The sequence below is a fragment of the Typopeltis vanoorti genome, chromosome 9 (genome assembly GCF_054136105.1).
Source record: "Typopeltis vanoorti isolate ZY-2024b chromosome 9, IOZ_Tvanoo_1.0, whole genome shotgun sequence".
Classification (NCBI taxonomy): domain Eukaryota; kingdom Metazoa; phylum Arthropoda; class Arachnida; order Uropygi; family Thelyphonidae; genus Typopeltis; species Typopeltis vanoorti.
Window position 1 is genome coordinate 24,835,917 of NC_143557.1, and position 20,951 is coordinate 24,856,867.

Below are 20,951 nucleotides of genomic sequence, written 5' to 3' on the forward strand. Positions count from 1 at the left end.
GGAGAGCGAATACTCTAAAACTTAGTCAACCAATGCAGCATAGTCCAGTTGATGAAAGTCTTGTCCTGGGTTAGTAAACGGTATCAAGTAAACAGTCTGTCAGTAAATAAAACAAACATCGATGAGAAGTGTTAAGTATCGGTTTTCATCAATGTCAACCAACCATAACCAACTGCCGTGACGGTATTATCATTGGCTGCCATATTACTTAAAAATCACACACACAGTCACGCACGCACTCACAAATTAATAGAACGTATTGTTCTTGGCTAACATATTGTTCTTCACTAACACTAGATGATAACCAGTAGCAGAAAGGAAACCATACTTAAATTCTGTCGTAGATTTTTGCATTTTTCATTATACTGGAGAGTCGACAGCGAGAGATACCGTAAACACTCTACTCTTGCTGAACATGAGATGTTATATAATTAGCGTATGATGATTTACATATAATCTTTTTAAGAAAAAAATTTTCAGTTGTTTTGATGGTTAAAGCCTGTTCGTTCTTACTTCAATAGATAGTTGATTATAGCTTCATACAAGAAAGTAAATATCTCCCATAACAACTCATGTGCTTTACGCTCTTTGACCTTTAGTTTCATTTATATTTTACATAAAACATTTTTTTTCGTTACATAAAAATTTATTTTTATGTAACGAAAAAAAGAAGTTAAATGCAAAATAAATTTCGATAAGCATACCTTATGAAGGTTACTTTCCTCTTGTATATGATCATTATCTGTGGGCAACATCAAACTGAGATCACGTCTAGAAATGCACCATTTTCGAAGGAATCCTGAAGGCATTTTCGTACATTTCGTGGCAATTAAGGTTCGATTTGTTTTGAATTCTGTATCACTCAGTATAGTCTTCAAAACTAAATTTCAGTCACCATTTCTGCACAGTAAAACATTAAAAGAGAGATAGGATAGAGAGAGATATATATAAAGTTCGCGTTTTCGTGTACAGATGTGTTGTGTTGTTTCGTATATTTTTTTATTGTCTAATCTCGGAAATATAATTTTCGGATGCAAAAAGGCATTCGAAAACTATATTGTGAACCCTGTCGCTGGTAAATTTTCCGGTCAGTTCCTTTGCAGTTATAATTATTCTGATCAGACCCACACGAACATTGTAACAACAACAAAAAAAAAAAAATGAAACAAACTTACAGTCAACTGTAGGTAGCGTGCATTCCTCCTACAAGCAAACCCAGTGACTAGAATTCCAAAACATACAAGCCCGAACCAATTAACGATAAAGTGGGCTTGTAGTTGGATGTCGCGTCGAACGCTGCCGGGACACGATAGGAAAGTGATGACTTCTCACTTGTTGAAACTACAGATCAATACATCGGGAGTAAGCTTCATTTAGAGAGAGCAGAGCTGGCTGCTTATTAACGTCAGTGTCAATGAGCCTCAAGAGGTATTTCAATTTCTCTTCCGATCTTGACGGACAGGATGGCAAAGGAAATGTTGCCAAGTGCCGTACACCCGGTTCGTTCCTTTCGGGCGTCACGAAGATAGACGGTTAATGAGTGGTAAGATGACCAGCAACTGAGAATGGGGAAATACTGGAGCTGCTCGTCTAGTGATTATTATTAACTGGCGTGCAGCTACTACATTCCTAGAAGAAAGGACGAAAAGGAAAAGAAGATTGCCTTGTATTGAAGCGAACTCTTCACGCGAATAATCCGGCCTTTGGCTTAACATTTCGACCATGCTCGGAACACTTCTCGGAATATAGAAACATTCCTTTTTTCTTTCGGCAAATGATGAAGCTGGTTACTCTGTCAGGTTTGTTTTCTGAGTGTTTCCTCTGCGGCAGTCTGGGTAATTTAATTATTTATCTTCGCCAACGGTAAGAAAGAAATTGATTGCAGAAGGAAGACGATTATATAATTAACAGGATTATTTAATTTCTTCAAAAGTTTTGTTTCGTCGCAGGACGATTGTCAAGTAGGCCTAGCAGTTTTGCTTATGCTGGAAATGGAAATATTTTTGGTTTTTGTTGGATACTTTTATAAATGAGAACGTTTTTAGTTTATTTTTTAATTACAGTCTTATTTATAAAAGTCTGTCAAATATACATTAGTCAAATATATATTAGTGCACACAGGATCAATAATTACGAAAGCAAACAGTACTACAGATGGATAGACACGATGAATAAATAGAAAGTAAAACTGATTGGTAAGATGGATGGTGACGACTTTTTATTTTTTTAATCTTCTTCAGGATATAAAGATAATGGGAAATATTGAGTTTGGATTCTGTATAATTCTACAAAACATGTTCTACCTAATGCTCTATAAGATCCGAAAGCATAATATTTTCAGATCATATAGACCAGCGTTTCCCAGAGTGCGATCCGCCAGGACAGCCCTTGGAACAAAGTTATTGGTTCTCAGAAAACATAAAAATTAATATATGGCATGTGAACTGTCGACAGAGAAAATCAAGTCATAAATGATAAAAAAAAAAATAATAAATAAAAAAAATTAAACTACAGAAATGTCTAAGAATTCTTTCTTCAAGTTTAACAGCATACACATAGAAAATAAACACTCAGTCTTAACCTGTTATCTATCTGATATCAGATCAAATATATTACTTTTACTAGTATGAACAAATGTACTTCTTTAATTCAGCAAACTAAATATATAAATGCATGTATGTATCCGTTATTGGCAAAAAAAAAAAAAAAGTATATGCAAAATTTGGGAAATGTCGTTCTAGCCTAACCTAAATTTAGTATTTTTGCTTGCGAATTTTCAAATTTAAAAAAAAAAAAAACGCTTCCTCTTTTTTCTTATCTTTAGAAGATTTCGGAAATTATTGCCACACGCAAATGACTTTCTTAGCTTATTTGTTACTACTACTATTATAGAATACTTACCAGTAATTGTTATCTTCGTTCTCCGTTTCTCTCCATCCGAACTTGCGTATCAACGTGCATGCCCCTACTTTCTTAGATCGTTGCAACTTTTAATTTTTCTAGATATAAAGTAACACTAATTACTCTTTACACTCACTTACTTGGATGAGATGCTAAATAGTGGCAGAAGTAAATCTATGGTAACTTAATATTTTGCATCTTTCAAAAAGGCCATCTTTAGTGAAACGAAGAAGCTACGCAAAATTGCAGAATTTGTTGGTGGTCCTCACAGGGTAGAGTATTACATTTAAGATCATGTTTAATATCATTTTGCTAGTAAAAGTTTAGTTTATTTACCTAAAAACGTTAATTAATTACGTTTAATCCTTTCTCATTTTTCTTGATTAATAGATATTATGTGAAAACAAGAAATCGACATTTTACGATGATCACAATTACTTATATGGGTAATATATTTACCTCTTAATTAATATGTATATACTATACTAGGAGGAAATATTATGCTTTGGCAACGATAACGATAAATGTTTCTGATTCCAGAATCGTTGTATCGAAATCTTGTTTAAGCACTTCAACTTTTACTCAAATTTGTTACTGCAGTAATTTCAATATTGAAAATTATTTTGTGTAAATAAATGAATCAATAATTAGAACATCAGTTTGCTTACCGGGTTTATCTTTTTAAGTAAACTTTTTATAACACGATAAGTAGAAGTGATTATCGCTGCTAACTGGTTGTGTAATAAGAAGTATTCTGTTCATTTGTTTTTAATGATTCACTTAAAACTCATGTCAGTCACATTCAAAAAAGTACAAAGATATTTCAAAACGTATGTCTTATAAAAAGTTTAGTAAAAGGGGCTGCTAACACATCCTTTTACTAAAGATATTTAATAACGCTCATAAAAAGCAACATCACATTTCAAAATCATATTGATTATGCATAAAAATTCCCTATTTATTTTTGTCATGAAGCATGTTAAAATATCTTTCGAATTTATACTTTTCTCATATTGATTGTCAGAATATTAGAAGCATCATTTAGCAAAATCATTGTTAACTCTAATACATTGCCATTTTTTCAGAATGTGCTAATTAACTAACCCTGTATTGATCATAAATATTTAATAATAGTGTGATTTTTAATTTTAAATGTATCGCAAAACTAAAATGATTGTTTACTAATTCATTTTTGCAAGTTGTATCATTTTATGTTATATTAACTATTTCTTATAACATGTGAAAGTATGATTACTAATTTTTGGAAATGTGTTTGCCTTTTTATATGTTAGCTAACAACTAACGTTTAATCAGTAAAATATAATTGTCTTTAATGAAGAGTTCTAACAATCTGTCACTGGTATACTTGGCTTAAAAACCAATGCAACTTTTATCACCCACCCTTTGTAGATTTGGTTTCGTCAAATAATCTGAAAGAAAAACTGATTTTTTTTTTTAAATTCTAAAACTCAAAGGTTAACTTTTGCTCGAGATGTTTTAAATCTTTCATACACTTTGTTGTTAAATTAACTTGTGTAATTTCATCACACTGACACCAGAGGCGCTCATTAAAAGCAACATCATATTTAAAAATCATATTGATTATGCATAAAAATTCCCCATTTATTTTTGAATATGGATAGTGTAAAGATAACGATTTTAATAAAAACAGTTCACAAATGTGTAACTTTAGATTCAGTTTAAATGGGAATAACTTGAAACATAAATACGATCAGTAAATGTTCAAACTCCTCCTTAGTGCAACTAAAAGAACGACGGTACGTTGCACTCTTCGACTTGAGTTTGATTCTCGTCGTAACGAGAGAAATATTTATATGTTTGTTTCCTTGTTTGTTTGTTGTTTTCTTTTCTTCCTCTTTCTTCTTCTCTCAATTGAAGTGAGTTAGCCAATCTCATATGAAGGTAGCAGGATTTTTTTCTCTCTCCCGGGAACTTGGGTTTTTCATCGCGCATATAGGCAAATATATGAACACAGTATGAGACCATCGCCCCGATTACTGGAGTCCTGATATGGATTGAAAAAGTCCATGTTTGGTCGCTAGAGCAGGGTTTCCGAACTATGTAAAAATAAATAAAAATACACAAAAATTAATAAAATAGAAAAATCCTTAACCTACTTTACTTACATTAGTACATGTACAACAGTCCTATAAATTTTGTGAGTGAGAATCACATTAAAAAAAAAAAAACTATGAGAACACAAGCAATTTACAGACAATATATATTGGTGGTGGTTGTAGGGGGCGGCGGTAGATGGAGGATTAAGTAAAGAAGAGGATGAGTTGTAGTGGAGTAGTGTATTTGCCCTTCCCATAATGAGTCTTTGGATTTCTTGGAGGTCTCACGTAATAATAATAATAATAATACTGTTATAACAAACATTGGAGAACCAAACATTGGTTGAAGTGGGCAATCTGTTCAAATTTGCCGGCTTGGTTGGGTGAGAATCCTTTCTCCAACCAACGAATTTTGGGTTCGAATTAATTTTTCCAGTCAGGCTCTTCAATTATAGCCCACATGATGAGAGCGATTACGAAACACACGCTGGCGATGTTTCCTAATGTGGTTGACCAAAGAAAGAAGGGTTTTTTTTGATGACAGTAGATCAGAGGAAATTGCATTATTGGGTTACAACAGTTCAGAATAAATCATTTTTAATGTCTCTCCAAGTTCACTACAAATCCTCCGTTTACAACGGCTACCTATTTAAATGACAACGTATGTACCAGCATATCCGGACCTCAAGATCCTTTATTCCCCATACATTTTTACAGTTGTTGTAAGTAACTGGTGGATGGTTGAATGTGTGAAATTGATATTTTGAGAAAGTAATAGTTATATCAAGATTCCACTCAAATGTGGTAAAGAATGTACCATCATAGTCGAACTGAAATGACTGGTTTGAACGCGCGTACTTCTTTTAAGCTGTTGTGACCAGACCCCAATTATTGCAACTACTGTTGCCATTTCCCTCGCGTCAGGCTTTCTTCAGTTAACAACTTGAACGCTCTGCGTGGCTGCAATTGCATTGTTTTCTTTCTTGAATTCATAAAACATCTTTCTTCTTTGAATGGCTAAAATGGCTAAAAAAATAAAATAAAAAACGACTCTGTCTAATTTGCTGAAACCAGCACCCGGACTGATGATGAATACCTGTACACATTTACTCAGCAATATTCTATGTGATGCGGAGACACATTTTAATGCGATTTAACTTCAACAATGAGAAAAAAAAAAAACATTCCTTGTCGAATGAAATATTATTATCAGAGTTGCAGCAACTAAGCCAATATAGAGCATGCATCCATAATACGATTCATATTGTATGTTATTCTCTCTCTCTCTCTCTCTCTCTCTCTCTCTCTCTCTCTCTCTCGTACTTGAAGGGACCTTTCCAAAGCTTTTGTATGATTATGATTGAAATACCTCGATTTATGGAAGCATTTTATCATGCAACATGAAATATTTGAATTAAATGAAAACAGAAATTTAAGCATTCTCCCAGCGTGTGCTTAATATTTTAAAAATAACAAATAGTATTCTTAAAGATTAGTATTCTCATACTAACAGTATGTCACAGTATTTAAACTTGCTATTAAATCACAACAAACTTTTGCGCAGAAATAAATCGAAAGTTCTGATAGCAGTGCTACATAGCTATCCTCACTTTACGTGAAGCACTCTACACATGAGAATAAAGGTTGAGCTTCTCATTATGGCAGGATTTCCAAATATTAGCGAGATTCTTTATCAACGGAAGGTATGCTCAAAATAATTCCAATCACATTTCAGTGGCATGTTATCTGTCTATCCTTGACCTTCGCTTTATGAAGAAAAGTAGAAGTTGTAAAAGAAAAGATCTTGTGCATAGAAGTTGCCAGCATATAACAACATGTTTGGATGTTATATGCTTGCTCAAGTACATTGACATCATGTACTGGAGCAAGCATTGCCATGTTCTACAGCAGTGCCGTAAACTTCTTATGGCTATACAGCCCAAATCCAGCCTTGGCCTCCTGGATTTGTTGCCTTCAAACCAAAATTTTACTTCTCCAGTTTGGACATTGTAATATGACCTAATAAAAAAAAGAATGTAAAAATAAAGTATTTGTAATATGATGTTGATATCTTGACTAATGGTGTCTATCCATTTTCTTTCTAGGTTTTCCTTTTGGTCTTTTATAATCATTTTAATATTTATTAACTTCTTAAGAACACTGTCATTTTGATTACGAAAAATATGTCCTGCCCACTGCAACTTTTTGAACTTGATTACATTGGATATTGTGGGTTCTTTATAAACAGCCTGCAATATCCAGTATAATAAAGTTGATATAACTCATGATTGGATCTGATCCTTCAGAGCTTATTATTCACTGGGCTATTTTCTAAGAAATTTCCTTTCAAAAGCTGAAATTAAATCCTCCACCCTTGCTGTAAATATGCAGGTTTTGACATCCGTAAGTAACAACTGGACGAACTATCAAATTATATATAATTTACTTTTGTCTTCTAGTGAATATCTTTTGAACTGAGTACACATGAGAGAGCAGTGTCGAAAACTATACTTTGTAAATTCTCAAGTTTAAATACACTGCAACAGGACGAAGTTGGGGCTGAAAGACAAATCACCCATTGCACTAAATATTCACATGTTTTTAAATGAAATAAATTACAAGTTTGATTTCTTTACGTTTGAAGTTAGATAGGACTAAAATGGCCTCGCCTACTCCCTATAAAAGGCGTTAACTGATTTTTTATTATTATTAGAAATATACTAGGTAATAATATTTATTTATTAAGCTTTTTTAATGCGAATCACAAGCTTGAGAGGCTATAAGTCTATCGTATATTAGCACTGTGGGAGGATGAGAGTTAAATAATAAGAAATCTTATTTCTGATGATTTAACAAATAACAAAAGAATAACAAAAACTTTTACATGTGCAAGTATTTGAGCATGAGCTAGTGGAATTCCTTCACAGAAGCCACTGTATACGTAAAAAGAACGAGGCTTTAGTGCCGGTAACGGAAAAAAGAAATAACCGCAGTGCTATGACATTCTTATGTAAACGAATGTTATAATCATTAAAAGAGTGAGAGAGAGAGAAAAAAAAAAAACTCTTGTCTTAACTAGAAGCGTGAGTCTTATTTAAAGAATGAGATAAATTCAATGAGGGGTTTTATTTTTTATTTATTGCGATAATAGACAGGTGTGAATTATTTTACACTGAATGAAATCAATTTGTCATTGCCCATTAAACGTTCGTCATAAGATCCACATCAGGGTTGTAAAAGTATATATTTCTTTCATAGTATCCGGTTCGTACGTAAAATATTTCGAACTTTGATATTATTCAGTTGTAAATTCTGTCTTTGTTAACACTATTACTAAAATTTACCTATATAAATATTTTATTTAAAAAATCCAAAAGACTAATTCATAATCAAGCCATTTAATATATATCGGCATATACTGGAATTAATTACCGAGTTAGATCCTACCAGGTATTCGGGTACGCATGGCATAATGTAAAGTTTTTAAATCTCTGTAACGTAACATATTAAAAAGATTTAAATATTGCTGTCTTTATCAGTATCACTTTTAAAAAAGTGCCCTCTTAATATTTTTCACAGTTATTGATACAAATAGCCCGATATGAGTTTTGGAAAAGGCTTTGTAGCAATCCGCTGAGCCCAAAAGTCTAGAATAGTCGATGTTTTTTCAGTATCAGCCCATCACAACGAAAAGTTGCAGAACCTACAGCACGTTAATGACGCGTTGTAGGCAGGAATTAAGAGAGAAGGAATTTTTTAAAATTCTTTTTGAGTGCTTGAACTAAGCTGAACCATCATCTTCAAAATTAGTTCCTGGTAGCAAGCAATGTTTTGATTCAACTCCTCCAGGTTTTTGTTAATATGATTTACTGGAGTGAAGTCAACTAATTTTAGAATTCTACGGGTTTTGGTACATCATTTACATAACAGTTCACCAATATTTATGTGTATTCCTAATTTTAAAATTTTAAAGCAATGTTTATCCTTATTGAAGCCAGTGATGCACCCAAAGAAAAAGGAAAAAATCGCTAGAAAACTTCTCCTAATTAAAATCTTTTCCTAATTAAAATTCATTTTTTTTAAAATTTAAGTTGTGTTGTGACTCCTATTTCTATACTACTTATGAATTAGCGATCATTGCAGATGCCCAGTCATAGGTCGTATGCTATGCGTAGTGTGTATTCCCAAATCGTCTACTCAACTCGCCCCTACCAAGATTAAATCCTCAGTGCGCTTCTGGTTGAAGCACGTGTTTTTTTTTATTTTTTTTATTTTAATTGGAAATTTTAACGAGTCAATTATGCAGATATTATTAGAAAAGAGTGTGCACCATGGGTGTGCAACTAATTATGTCAAATGTATTGAACTGTAAGTTTTATAGTTCCTTTTATCTGTTGACACTTGATTGTATTTTATATTTCTGCCTCTCCAAGTTAACAAATTTCATCAGTTTACCCATTTTCTGTTACCGGGTTCCGTATCGGACATTTAGCATTGTATGCACTAATTGCAGCTAAACTAATTAGAAAAGTCTACCCGGATTAACATTCTCTCCACACATAAGTAATACGAAAACAACTTTTGCTAACTGTGCATAATCTTTATATCACAGTAAACTCCTGTAAAACGTTAGCACTGTGTTACATTTCTGAACGTTTTTTTTTTCTTCTTAGTTCTTTGGTTGTATCTTATCAAATATCATGAAATGAATTCGATCGATGTTAGCACCAGCAAAACATAACTCTATTAAAAACTCCAATTTAAAAAAAAAAAAATGAACGAGCTGATATAAACTGCTTCAGTTTGCCTCATATTACATATTGCTCAAAGTTTTGCTAATGCATATTATAAAGTTTGTATTGGAATGCCTTCCGTACTTAAACGAAATTGAAATAGAACATAGCACGTTCGCAATTTTGAATACGAATACATATTCAAAATTGTATTCATATTCATTCATATTCATATAAATTGTCGGCAAGGGATTAATCGACTCTACCTCCTCCCCACTCATTCACGACAAAAGATTCCTTGTGAATGTTTTGTTGAATGAATGATACGGATTTGCTGCGCAAATCCGTACCATTCATTTAACCTGCGCCATGTGTTGTCTTAATTCATATGAACCATGACGCTGATTGCGTCTGTGGATGTTTTACCTTGCTACTGATAGAAAATATATTACGCTTTACAAAAATAATGAAACATGTCAATAAATGTTGCATTATGTGGAATAAATTGTATTAATATATCTCATTCCAACAATAAATTAATGAGATAAAAATTAATTTATCACTAACCGTTAGTTGTGTACTTTTCTTCCATTCACTCTCCTTCTGATTTCAAACACACACCCCAACAAGTCGCTTGCTGAAATTCTTTCCTGCAACCATTTTGTTGTCACTTCTTAGACAGTTTGGAATCAGTTCTTCAAATTCTCGGACTACTCGATATGCTGTCATCTTTCGATACTTCTCGAAATCTATTAAACGGAACAAAATCTTTAAACAGAAAACTTTTCAATTATCTTATTAACGCTGTTAATACTGATTCGGTTCTAAGCGTTTATCACCCATTTTTAAGGGGGGGGGAAAGGAATAAAATTATTTTGCTTCAATATAATACTTACTATAACTTCAAAATAACCGAATCAAATATCTGCTACTACATTTTCCACAAAAAAAAAAAAAAAAAAAAAAATCAGTTTCGTTGCTTCATTATTAAATTAAGTATTTTGATCCATATACACTTTTTTTTTATAGTTGAAATTACGTATTCAACACAAAAATTCATTCGTTGTTTGTAAACACGCCAAGTATAATTTTGCGATAATTAAACTTCTCCAGTTCACCTTGGAAATGCTAAAGATTGCGTTGTTTGTCAGTTGTATTTGAACTAAAGAAAACCAGTGACATGTTGTTAGCCTAGTTTGTCTTTACTGATACGTAACTTCTACTCTGTAAACTCATATTTGTGCTTGTGTCCAGCATGCGACTGCCACCCAGTAGGAGCTTCAGGAAGGACATGCAATCAAACCACCGGCCAGTGTCCCTGTAAAGATGGAGTGACAGGCGTAACGTGCAACCGTTGTGCTAAAGGTTATCAACAGAGCCGTTCCCCTATTGCCCCATGCATCAGTAGGTGTATGCCTGAGTGGTAGGCTAACTACTGCTTTCTAATATTGATAATTTATAATGGATGATGAATGAATGCTTCTAGCAAATTTTAATTACAAACGACAGTTTACCTAACTTAGTATTTCTAGTCTCCTTCACATTTTCAGGTTACAGTATACTTATGAAGACTGAAAAGAAATGCATATATATATATATATATTAAATTTAGGTTTTGGCATTAATGTTTTGCATTAAACTTTGAATTGGCTTTTATGTAAAACCGATGAGAAATCGGTGTACTGCTTTTACTCACCCACAACGATATGTTTATAAAATACCTCACTGACGATACAATTTAATACACGTTGTCTTTGCATTTGGAAATCGTATTCATTTTAAAACAATATTAAGAGATAATATATTCTTTAATAATAATAATAATAATAATAATAAAAGAATAACATAAAAATAATATTTATTTTAATGAACATTATTCTAAAGTTATTATTTTATTATAAAAATCAGCTTAAAGAAATGCTTACGATTATTTATATAATGCATGCTTCCAATGAGATATCTTCCTCATGAAAGATATCTCTTTATTTTAGGCAGACGTACAACCGGGTGTCGAATATTTAAATAATTGTCGACATCATATAACAAAGTAAACATAAAAACTCATCGTCAAAATCTTATTAAAACTAGACCTGAATAAATATTTATTTATTTAGGTTTAGCCTTATCGTTATTTAGTCAAGCGTTAATTAACTTGAAGTATGTTTTTGTTATTGATGTTTTAGTGTTATTATTAAAGCAGAAAAAGAAGAAAAAACACTAGTCAGTTAATATCATAGCCCCCCCCCCCCAGAAAAAAAAAAAAACTTCAATCGTGATAAGTAATTGACACAGTTTATGGTTGTTCGATGAGAAACCATGCCGGGATTCCAAACCAAATCTGAATAGAACTTCATTCATTCGAAGAATAAAACGTTATCCTGGTTGCTTTAAAATATTAAGCTATTATTTGCTTGTTGGCCTTAGGAACGCTGAAGGATTTTTATTCAGTCATATATATAAATATGGAGAATCGATATTACAATGACATACATATCTTATTGAAACGTGTTAAAAAGTAATGCTTCCTATTTTTTTACGAAAAAATTATTCGGGAAAATTTTTCGGCGTAGTTTTTTGGCATGTCAGCTAAACCACATTCATTCATTAGATGTTCCCGTAGTCTGGCACAAAATTTTATATTTTATTTGATAAGCTGTCTGAAGTGCAAAGGAGACGAAGCCACTTGAGAATGAAGCATCAATCAGTGACTGAGTTTCTGACTGCAATTCAGTCGAATGAGAACTGTATCTAGGATAAAAGCATGTAGACGGTACTGTTGGCCTTCGGATGTTACATCCCATGAGATGCAATCCTTGGTACCCTTTTTTGCGGCGTAAATGGTTCATTCAAAAATCGGAAAATGAGTCTGTCATTCAAAAAAAAAAAAAAAACGTGTCTATGAAGTTATAACGCACTGCCTTTTTTAAAAGTATGTTCTCATTTTCACGGTAATCACAACTCTAATTATGCTAGCCATGTTCTTTTTTGCGTTGAAGTATTAACGCAAAAATATCACTATTCATGATTTTCTTTGAGCGATATATTTAAGACATATTTGATTAACTTCTTTAATTACTAATTAAATAAAACAAAATAAATCACAGATCAGATTCATAAAAGGAGTAAATTAAAAATTCGTCAGTTTCGTTAGTTTAACGAAACTCACAAAATTGTCCAGGCGTTGGCGGAAGTGTGTAAACTGCAGCGATTGAGACATAATTTTATAAAATTGCAGTCAAGTTTTTTAGTTGTTTTTTTCTTCGGTAAAATAGTTATTCTCAATAGCTAAAAAAAGTAAAGCCATTTATCCCGTTTTATTTAATAATGTTTTATTAAATTCCTAATCGCCATAAATGATATAGGTAATTTTCCTTCTGTTTCAGTAATACGTATGTATTACTGAAACAGAAGGAATCATTTGGTTCCTTCTGTTTTTTTCGGTAATACAAATGAGTTTCTTCTTTATTCTTGCTCTGAACTTCCAAGTTTCGCATATTTTTATTATTTTATTATATTTTTTGATTTGGTGGAATAAAAAAATAATACAATGTATTGTGTCTTCATTAGAAGGAAGTAGTATGAGGTACAGGACAGTTCAGAGACGTTTGAAATCTGAACAAAGTATTAATCTTTTGACATTCTCATACCACTTCATTCTTTACTTCTGTAAAGAGTTTTCCTGGTGCTGCACCATGAGGATTTGTTATTTCTCCTGTTTCTTCAGAGAAAAATTTCTTTACTAGTGAGTTTTTTCACTATTATCTTCATAAGAGAGTGTCATCATCCTTATAATCATTCTATGATTTTGGAGACAGTTAAATCTATTAATCTGTACACATAAGCATAATGAAAAGGATGATTATCTTTTGTTTGGATAAAATCTTTTGCCTCCTATTTTTTTATTAAGCTAATAAAAACAAATCTGTAAATTCGAAATATAAGTTCAATATTGAATGGCTTTCACGTGCTATCTAGCCATCCCAGCCTAATCAATACCATTGGTTTCCTCGTGAAATTATTATTTTGAGATTAAAATTATCATGTGTTATAGATATAATATAGCGAATCTTAAACGTTCCCTTCCATAAATCTGAACAAAGCACGGTGAATAAAGAAAGCAGATCGGCCATGCTAGACACTATGAAGGCGAAATACATATAATTTTGTAGCTATGAAGAGATAAATCACAGTGTCACTGATGATTAATCTGGCGTGGCTATTTTCCTCCTGGGATAATTCCAATTCATAATTATTATATTCATTCATCCTTTCTTATCGCATATTTATAACTTTCCTCGGCAGAATCAGTTCACAACTGAATTACTCTGCAAGCAACGAATGACACCTGTTTTCAAAATCTATTTCGTCATTCGGTAATAGGTACTGGTCCAGAATGATTTCGCTGAGAAAGCTAGGAAAAAATAATGCAGTGAAAATATTTACATTCCATAATGAGTGTTTTTTTTTTCACACTCTACTTTTATGCATTGATATTGTCTACAATATTTATGATGACGTGCTCAGTTAAGAAAGAAGCTGGCTTAGGATGAACCAACTCCTTTTTTTTTCGGTCACCACTAGATTACACTAGTATTGTCTGAAGGAAATGATTACCAGATCAGTTTGAAGGGAAGCAGCAAAGATATCAGAAGTTAAGTGCGAGTAAGCATTGTAGATAAAAATTCAGTTAAATATCAAAATGATTATCCATTATTCAAGTAATTATTTCTAAGTGTTTTATAGTTTACGAAGACTAAGCATTTAGCACTATTTAATGATTTAAATACCTGTAAAGGTGATAACTCACTGTTACCTTCACACGAAAATATTAATGAATTAACTTGACAAACACTAATGAAGTTCTGTTTTAATGGAAAAAATCGACGACTAAAAAAATGTTGTGAACTTAAATGAAACTCTCTAAAATTGCTAAACTATTACTGTTATTAACCCTGTCTCAATTTTTTTTTCATTCAGTTGTTTTGTAACCCTCTTAATTATTTGTTAATTTGTTTCTTTCGAATTTATAATAACAAACTTTTATTTCTTATTTTAGAAATACCTCGAGTTGATGTGCCAAAACAGTCTGTAGGAAGACCGGGTAAGAGCAACAAATGGGTAGTTTTTATATTAATCTTTATTCAATGTCAGTAATATGACTCCATGATTTTCAAAAAGCAATTTCTTACAGTAGTGTTTCTTAAAGTGTACCTTTAGGGTACGCAAACGGTCTTTAGGGAATACGAGGCACTTTTTTTTTTTTTTTAAATTTTGATTACCTTCTTTTACTTTTATATTTTTGTCGCCGTCTGACTAAGCAGGCGTCCGGATATTTTAAATTACAAAATATCCAGTTCAAATCACGCGGTCGTAACTCTCCGCTAAATTCCATTTGTCTCATAACTCTTTCCCAAATTGTCTTTACCTATACGCTGGTGTTACTAAAATTTTAAAGAGATATGCGAATACTGAAAGTTTGGCTAACACTATTGTATAGGAATCTTGTTTTATAGAAATGTGATATAATTTCAATCATCTTTTTCCTTCGTGTCACGAAATATATCCGTATGAAATGGATGAAAAATGTAATATTTCATCGCATATTATTTCAGTGTTAGAAATCAGGTAGGATTCGTCAAATTTGTTTTAATTTATGTTTGACCACAAGTTATAAAGAAAGAGCTTTATATTTCTTCTATTCGAGCCTCATAAGAAAGAGAAAAAATTACTGGGAGAAGTGAAACGTCAAATTATTAGCTCTTCAAATTCTTATTACAAATAACATAAAAGCTTCTAATATGACAAACAAAATTCTAAGATATATGATTTTAGAATATTTTTACAAGTAATTTTCAGTAATCCGATTTTGTTTCCTAAAAAGTATACATCTTTTATCGAGACCCCCAGCATCGGAAGTTCGTTCAGTTGTTGCACGAATGTTACTGATATTGCTCACCCCTTTTAGAATATTAAGTATTATCACTCCTTGCATATAAGGCTTTTTTTTTTTTTTTTTGGCAAATGGAAGAAATGAAAAGCTCTTTAATTAGTAAACAGTCGTTTAAGGAACTGTAGGGAAGGAGATGCTTGACGTGTGCGTTGCATCACTGCTGGACGTTATTTTGAACTCAGTGATTAATGCCACATTCAGTCCAGCACCAAATGGTCGTGTTTCCGGGAGAGGTCGGCGTACTTCAATAGAAACATATCAATTATTGAAAATAATATCGGGCATTTGCTTTCAAAATTCTTCAATAGCAGCTCTTGACTTGCTGCTGGAAACTATGGATGAAGTGGAAAATAACATACTCCTCATTTGAAAATTACTCGGAATCGTTTAAACACGCACTACTGCACACTATCAATCCAATAACACACAACAAGCCATGAGAATGCTTGTAGGAACTAGACTACTTAACTAGACCACGATAATACGTGCACATTAGCCAGCACTTCAATTAGTTGACGAATGGTACAATGATTTCCAAAAAGTCTGTCCCAGAATTAGTATCAATATAGATCTAAACATTTTTGCTTAAAGACTCGAGGGATTTGACAGATCCCTCCTGTGGAACCCATTATAGTTCAGTAACAGTAGGAAAATTTAGCGGAAAAATTCACGAAGTTTTGAAAAATGGCAGATATTTCCAGTAGTTTCCCTTAACTGGCATTACTGAAGTCCAGAAGTATATGATAAAATGTCAAGATAAAAATCTTAAGAGCTTCGAAGATTTTTGTTCTGAAGCTTGTTCTGAAGAAATATATTTTATATTTCGGTGGCAAAACTAGGATATGTTTAGTTCTTTACTAAAAAGAGAATATGTTATCCACTAAGTTTGCTACATATTTAAGCAAAATAAACGAATGCTGTGACAAATCTGATATGACAACAGCATTAAACAAACAAAAGTTATGAAGATATGCATCAACTGACAATTCAATATCGACAGTAGTGTTACATATTCAATTTGTTCATGCTGGACAAATTAAAAATGGTAACGGCTGAAACACAATTTTAGCTAAATTGGCAAATGAAATATAAGAAGAGTTAATGGAATAAGTAACACTGAAGTCATAATCTGATATGGAACAAGAGAAATAAGTTAAAAGACAAGCTACCAGCTAACAAAACAGTACTCAAAGTGATTTATTGTACGGATTTGACAGCTGATTTACAAATAAAAGAGTTGGTCAAGAATTGAAGATCGTAGATATGAAAGCTCTGAGGAAAATTAGGGGAGTGAACTGGTGGCATTAATGGCAGAGCCTTTTTATTAAGCTTTTAATTCCATTATCAGTTATAAAAAATTAAGATAACTGTGGACCGAATGCTAACCACAATGGAATCCACCACTCACACGGGCCCGGTAGGAGGTATAACCATTAATCATCGCCGTTCGCGTACTTGAACATATAGGGGCATTCCCGCAGGTAATAATACAGAGTACTTTATGATTCATAAAGGGGTCTCATAAGTTATGAATAACATGCTAATTATGTACATATCGGGCTCTAGTAATAATGATTTCTTGTAAGTTAATGAAATTCTTCACATCACAAATGCACTTTTATGCATTTAAAAGTATGAAATATTAATGTTTCTTTTATTAGATTTAATACATCAGATAATATACAAAATTGTATAGCATGATTTACTTTTTCTCCTTCTGCAACTTCGTCACTTAAATTTTATACTTCTTCCGCCGCATCACCTAACATTTTTGTCGCTGAAAATAACTCCATATCAACAGAATGAAACGATTCCACAATAATATGGCTGTATCCAATATTTTGAACTGAATCGAGTATGCAACGTAAATTCATAAATTTTATCTCTAAGTGGGTCATATACCTTCACCATACGGTTAAACAATTGGAGTCTCCTGCAATCTTGGTCTTCGCATTTCAGGTATTATCGCTATGCTTCTGGTTATCTTTCCCTGCACCTCAACCTTAATAGTCCTTCTAATCACTCCATGGCTAACCCTTAATAATGTATTTCCCCAATTTGAAAATAAGATGACTATACTGATTTTCCCTTTCAGTCGTATCCGACTTTCTAGGTGACTTTGTAGGCATTGCCTACAAAGTATTCCTGGTGAGAATTTTACAGGGTAGTTCACCATTGCTTTCCCCAACCCCTCAATTTTATCCGGGCTCAGGACTGGCATATGGCTGGGACGTATTCATGACTGTAATCCGTGTGTGTTCACGGGGCCGGTTTGCCTGTTCTGGGGGACGAAAACCCCGAGTTTCCGTGTGGAAAAAAAAAAAAACCCTATCCCAGTATGAGACCGGCTAACTCATCTTTAATCGAAAAGTCCAGATAAAAGTTCCTCACGTCACTGACGGGAATCGAACCCAGGTCTTTACCGACTGAGGAGGCTCTCCTTTATTCATAAAGAGCATGAAAACGAATATCGACATTTCATCCTAGCATAAACATCATTCTTATCGGTCATCCACCAGTCGACTGCGATGACTATGCCGTGCAGTTAATAAATGTTTCATTAAAAATCTAAATATGCAATTCTGAAATATTCTTTCCATCCGATTGATAAATAGCACTTGCACTTACTTACTAACTTGTGTTGTGATTCACTTATAAGTTTTTATTGGCATCTAAATATTCCTGCAAGCTAACCTTGACCACAGACTCCATTATTTTACCAACGACAGATGGTAAAATTACAAGCATGCAGAATCCCATTTCACTTTTTGATCCTTCTTTATGGATTAGGACAACATTTGTCCTTCCAACTAGAACCTATTCTATATCCAAACGAAGTCTTCATTATTAAAGTCGACAGTCTAACTACTTCTTGCCTTGCTTGATGAGGAACATTTGATGTCTCTTTTTGGAGTTTTGTTAAGTCTATACCTTAATTAAGTGTTCTGTTTTTCTTCAATTTAATATCCAGTTACCAAAATATATTTAAGTTCACCGTTTTTATAAAGCAGATTACTAACTCCATTTATAACCACCATCCTTTCTTGAATAACGGTAAATGCAAAAATTTATTTGAAGATTTACCCATTTCACTTGGTTTGTTATCAGTGTTCTCTGTATTGTCCTCTAAAAAGGACCACTTCCAAAAAAGGACTATGTTCGCCGTTATATCTAAGCGTAAGATGATGAGGTCGATAGTTTGTTTCAGAATAGTCCACATGGTTTAGGAGCTGCCGAGATAAGTTTGAAAGTCCCTATAGTGCTCTGCAAACGATGGCTTAGTATTTTTCACAAGAAATTAGTGGTGCTATTATACCGGAAAAGCGCATTACTGGAAGTTGGTATTATTGAGATATGGAGACATAGGTGAAGCTGCACAACGATTATGAACACTGCAACACATTTGAAAAATGTGCTCAAGGGCGTTTTGATTGTTATGGACTAAAGAAATGCTCCACAGATCTTGTGACACACTTCTCCCATCTTGAAATTTAAGCAGCATGTGATGGAGCCACTTTTTCAAGTGGCCACTGCAAACTCTGACTAACCCTACAAATAGTCAGCAGTAAAAATTCTTTCTATTTACAGAGTCATTCAGAGTTTGTAGTGGCCACTTGAAAAATTGGCTCCATCATACGTCCGCATTCTAACATTTTGTGCTAATCCAAAATTTTTGTACCACTGGAGGTTATTTCCTACTGGAGATGAAGAGGGGGGGGATTTGAAACAGGCGCATAGATCTTCCGTCCTCGTAGTTTCCGATGTAATGTTCTCTCCAGAATAAAACTTCGGAACCCACCCTCTGTTAAACTCTTTGGAATTTGTCTTTTGGTCTGTTTTGTGTTTACTAAGTCTTCTCTTTTATTATCTTCCTCAATGCATAAATTCATAATAGTTTCTACAATCCAGTTTAGTTTATTATTGCGTGACTTCAATTTATATTCCTTCTATATAAAGGTTAATAACGTAGTTTATACTAGTTAAATGAGGGGGAACAGGGAAAAGAGTTATAATTTCCTTATGCCATGCTTGCTTTCAATTTTGGGACTTGGTCACAAACTCATGTAAGGTAAGGTGTATTGTACGCCCACACTTCGTGGAGCAGACCTTGGCTTTGTGTCAAGAATAGTCAATTCATGCTGACGGGGAGAAAGAAATAAAGGCTGTACGAATTGGTTACCAACATGCGAAATCACGTGCCTTTATACGTAAATTTTCCAACTGTTGTACAAGCAAAATAGTTACCACTTTAAGAACTAGAATTTTCATAAAAGAAAAGCTAATTTTCCGACGTATAATAATAAACAACCATTCCATGAAACGCATTGATTACCCTAATATCGGAATGGATTCTCCTTCTTTTGACATGCGCAGAAGTGTCGAAAGGTCTCGCATCTGTGGGCGTACAGTACTACTAACTTCTTTTGATGAATTTATAACATAATATACGGAAAGAAGTATGAGATTGTGTTACTGGTCTATGATTAACAAACTGCTGTGCTACTCAAATCAATCTCCTTACTGCTTAAAAAATAAAAAAAAAAAAAAAAAAAGTAGCGCTAGCCTGAGACCGAGTATGTAAGTAATTTATTGTAAGACTAAGATGAAATCTTTCTTAATCACAGGACATCTTTTAATAGTAGCTATAATGTTTAATGCGAACCGTTTTGTAAAACAATTCTTATCACCATTGTGTTAAAGTGCTTCCAATCAATGCGTCATTATTCGGAAGAATAAAGCATTTTGTTGGAAAAGGCCTGAGAGCTGTTACGTAGTTTGTATCCTTTTCTTCATGTGATTATATTTTGCATTCATAATATCCTGAAATACAAAATATAAATTTAATGCATTATTCTATTCTCATGTGTTTCATTTATTTTCAGAAAAATGTACAAACTGTAAAGCTGCAAAAAAACGGGTAAATTTAAACAAATACTGCAAGAGAGATTACGGTAAGTAATTTAATTAGCATTTCTCGACATTATGTGCATACTTTTGTTTTCTTCTCTTTTACATCGGACTTTTTGCAGAGGTATAGGGAAAACCTAAAACCTAAAAATTAGTAATCCTTTTGTCATGAATTTATCGTTTATAAGCAATTAAGTTAAAGGCATAAAATACAAGCTGGTGCTCAAAGAGCGTCTCAATGTGCGATTTTAGAATAATAAGAATTCACAAGAATCATGATATTGCATCATTTGCCTTCTCAAACGTTTGCAGTTATCCGTAGTATCAATATTGTATCGGTGTTACAACAGCTTATCTCTTTACATGTAGTATAGTAGAGCT

General features: G+C 33.0%; 1 protein-coding gene and 1 long non-coding RNA gene across 2 annotated transcripts in view; one reads left to right on the plus strand and one right to left on the minus strand.

Annotated features, from left to right (window-relative positions):
* Positions 1-10,399, minus strand: part of LOC150102933 (uncharacterized) — a 134,659-nt gene extending 124,260 nt beyond the window's left edge. Inside the window, exon 1 of the long non-coding RNA XR_016548767.1 lies at positions 10,280-10,399. This is a non-coding gene — a long non-coding RNA (uncharacterized LOC150102933). The remainder of the gene's footprint in view (positions 1-10,279) is intronic.
* LOC150102932 (netrin-1-like) overlaps positions 1-20,951 on the plus strand; it is a 178,203-nt gene that overhangs the window by 145,029 nt on the left and 12,223 nt on the right. The window contains exons 3-4 of the mRNA XM_090397348.1: positions 14,769-14,813; positions 20,546-20,614. Of these exons, the coding sequence (XP_090253474.1) occupies positions 14,769-14,813; positions 20,546-20,614 (114 nt within the window). The remainder of the gene's footprint in view (positions 1-14,768; positions 14,814-20,545; positions 20,615-20,951) is intronic.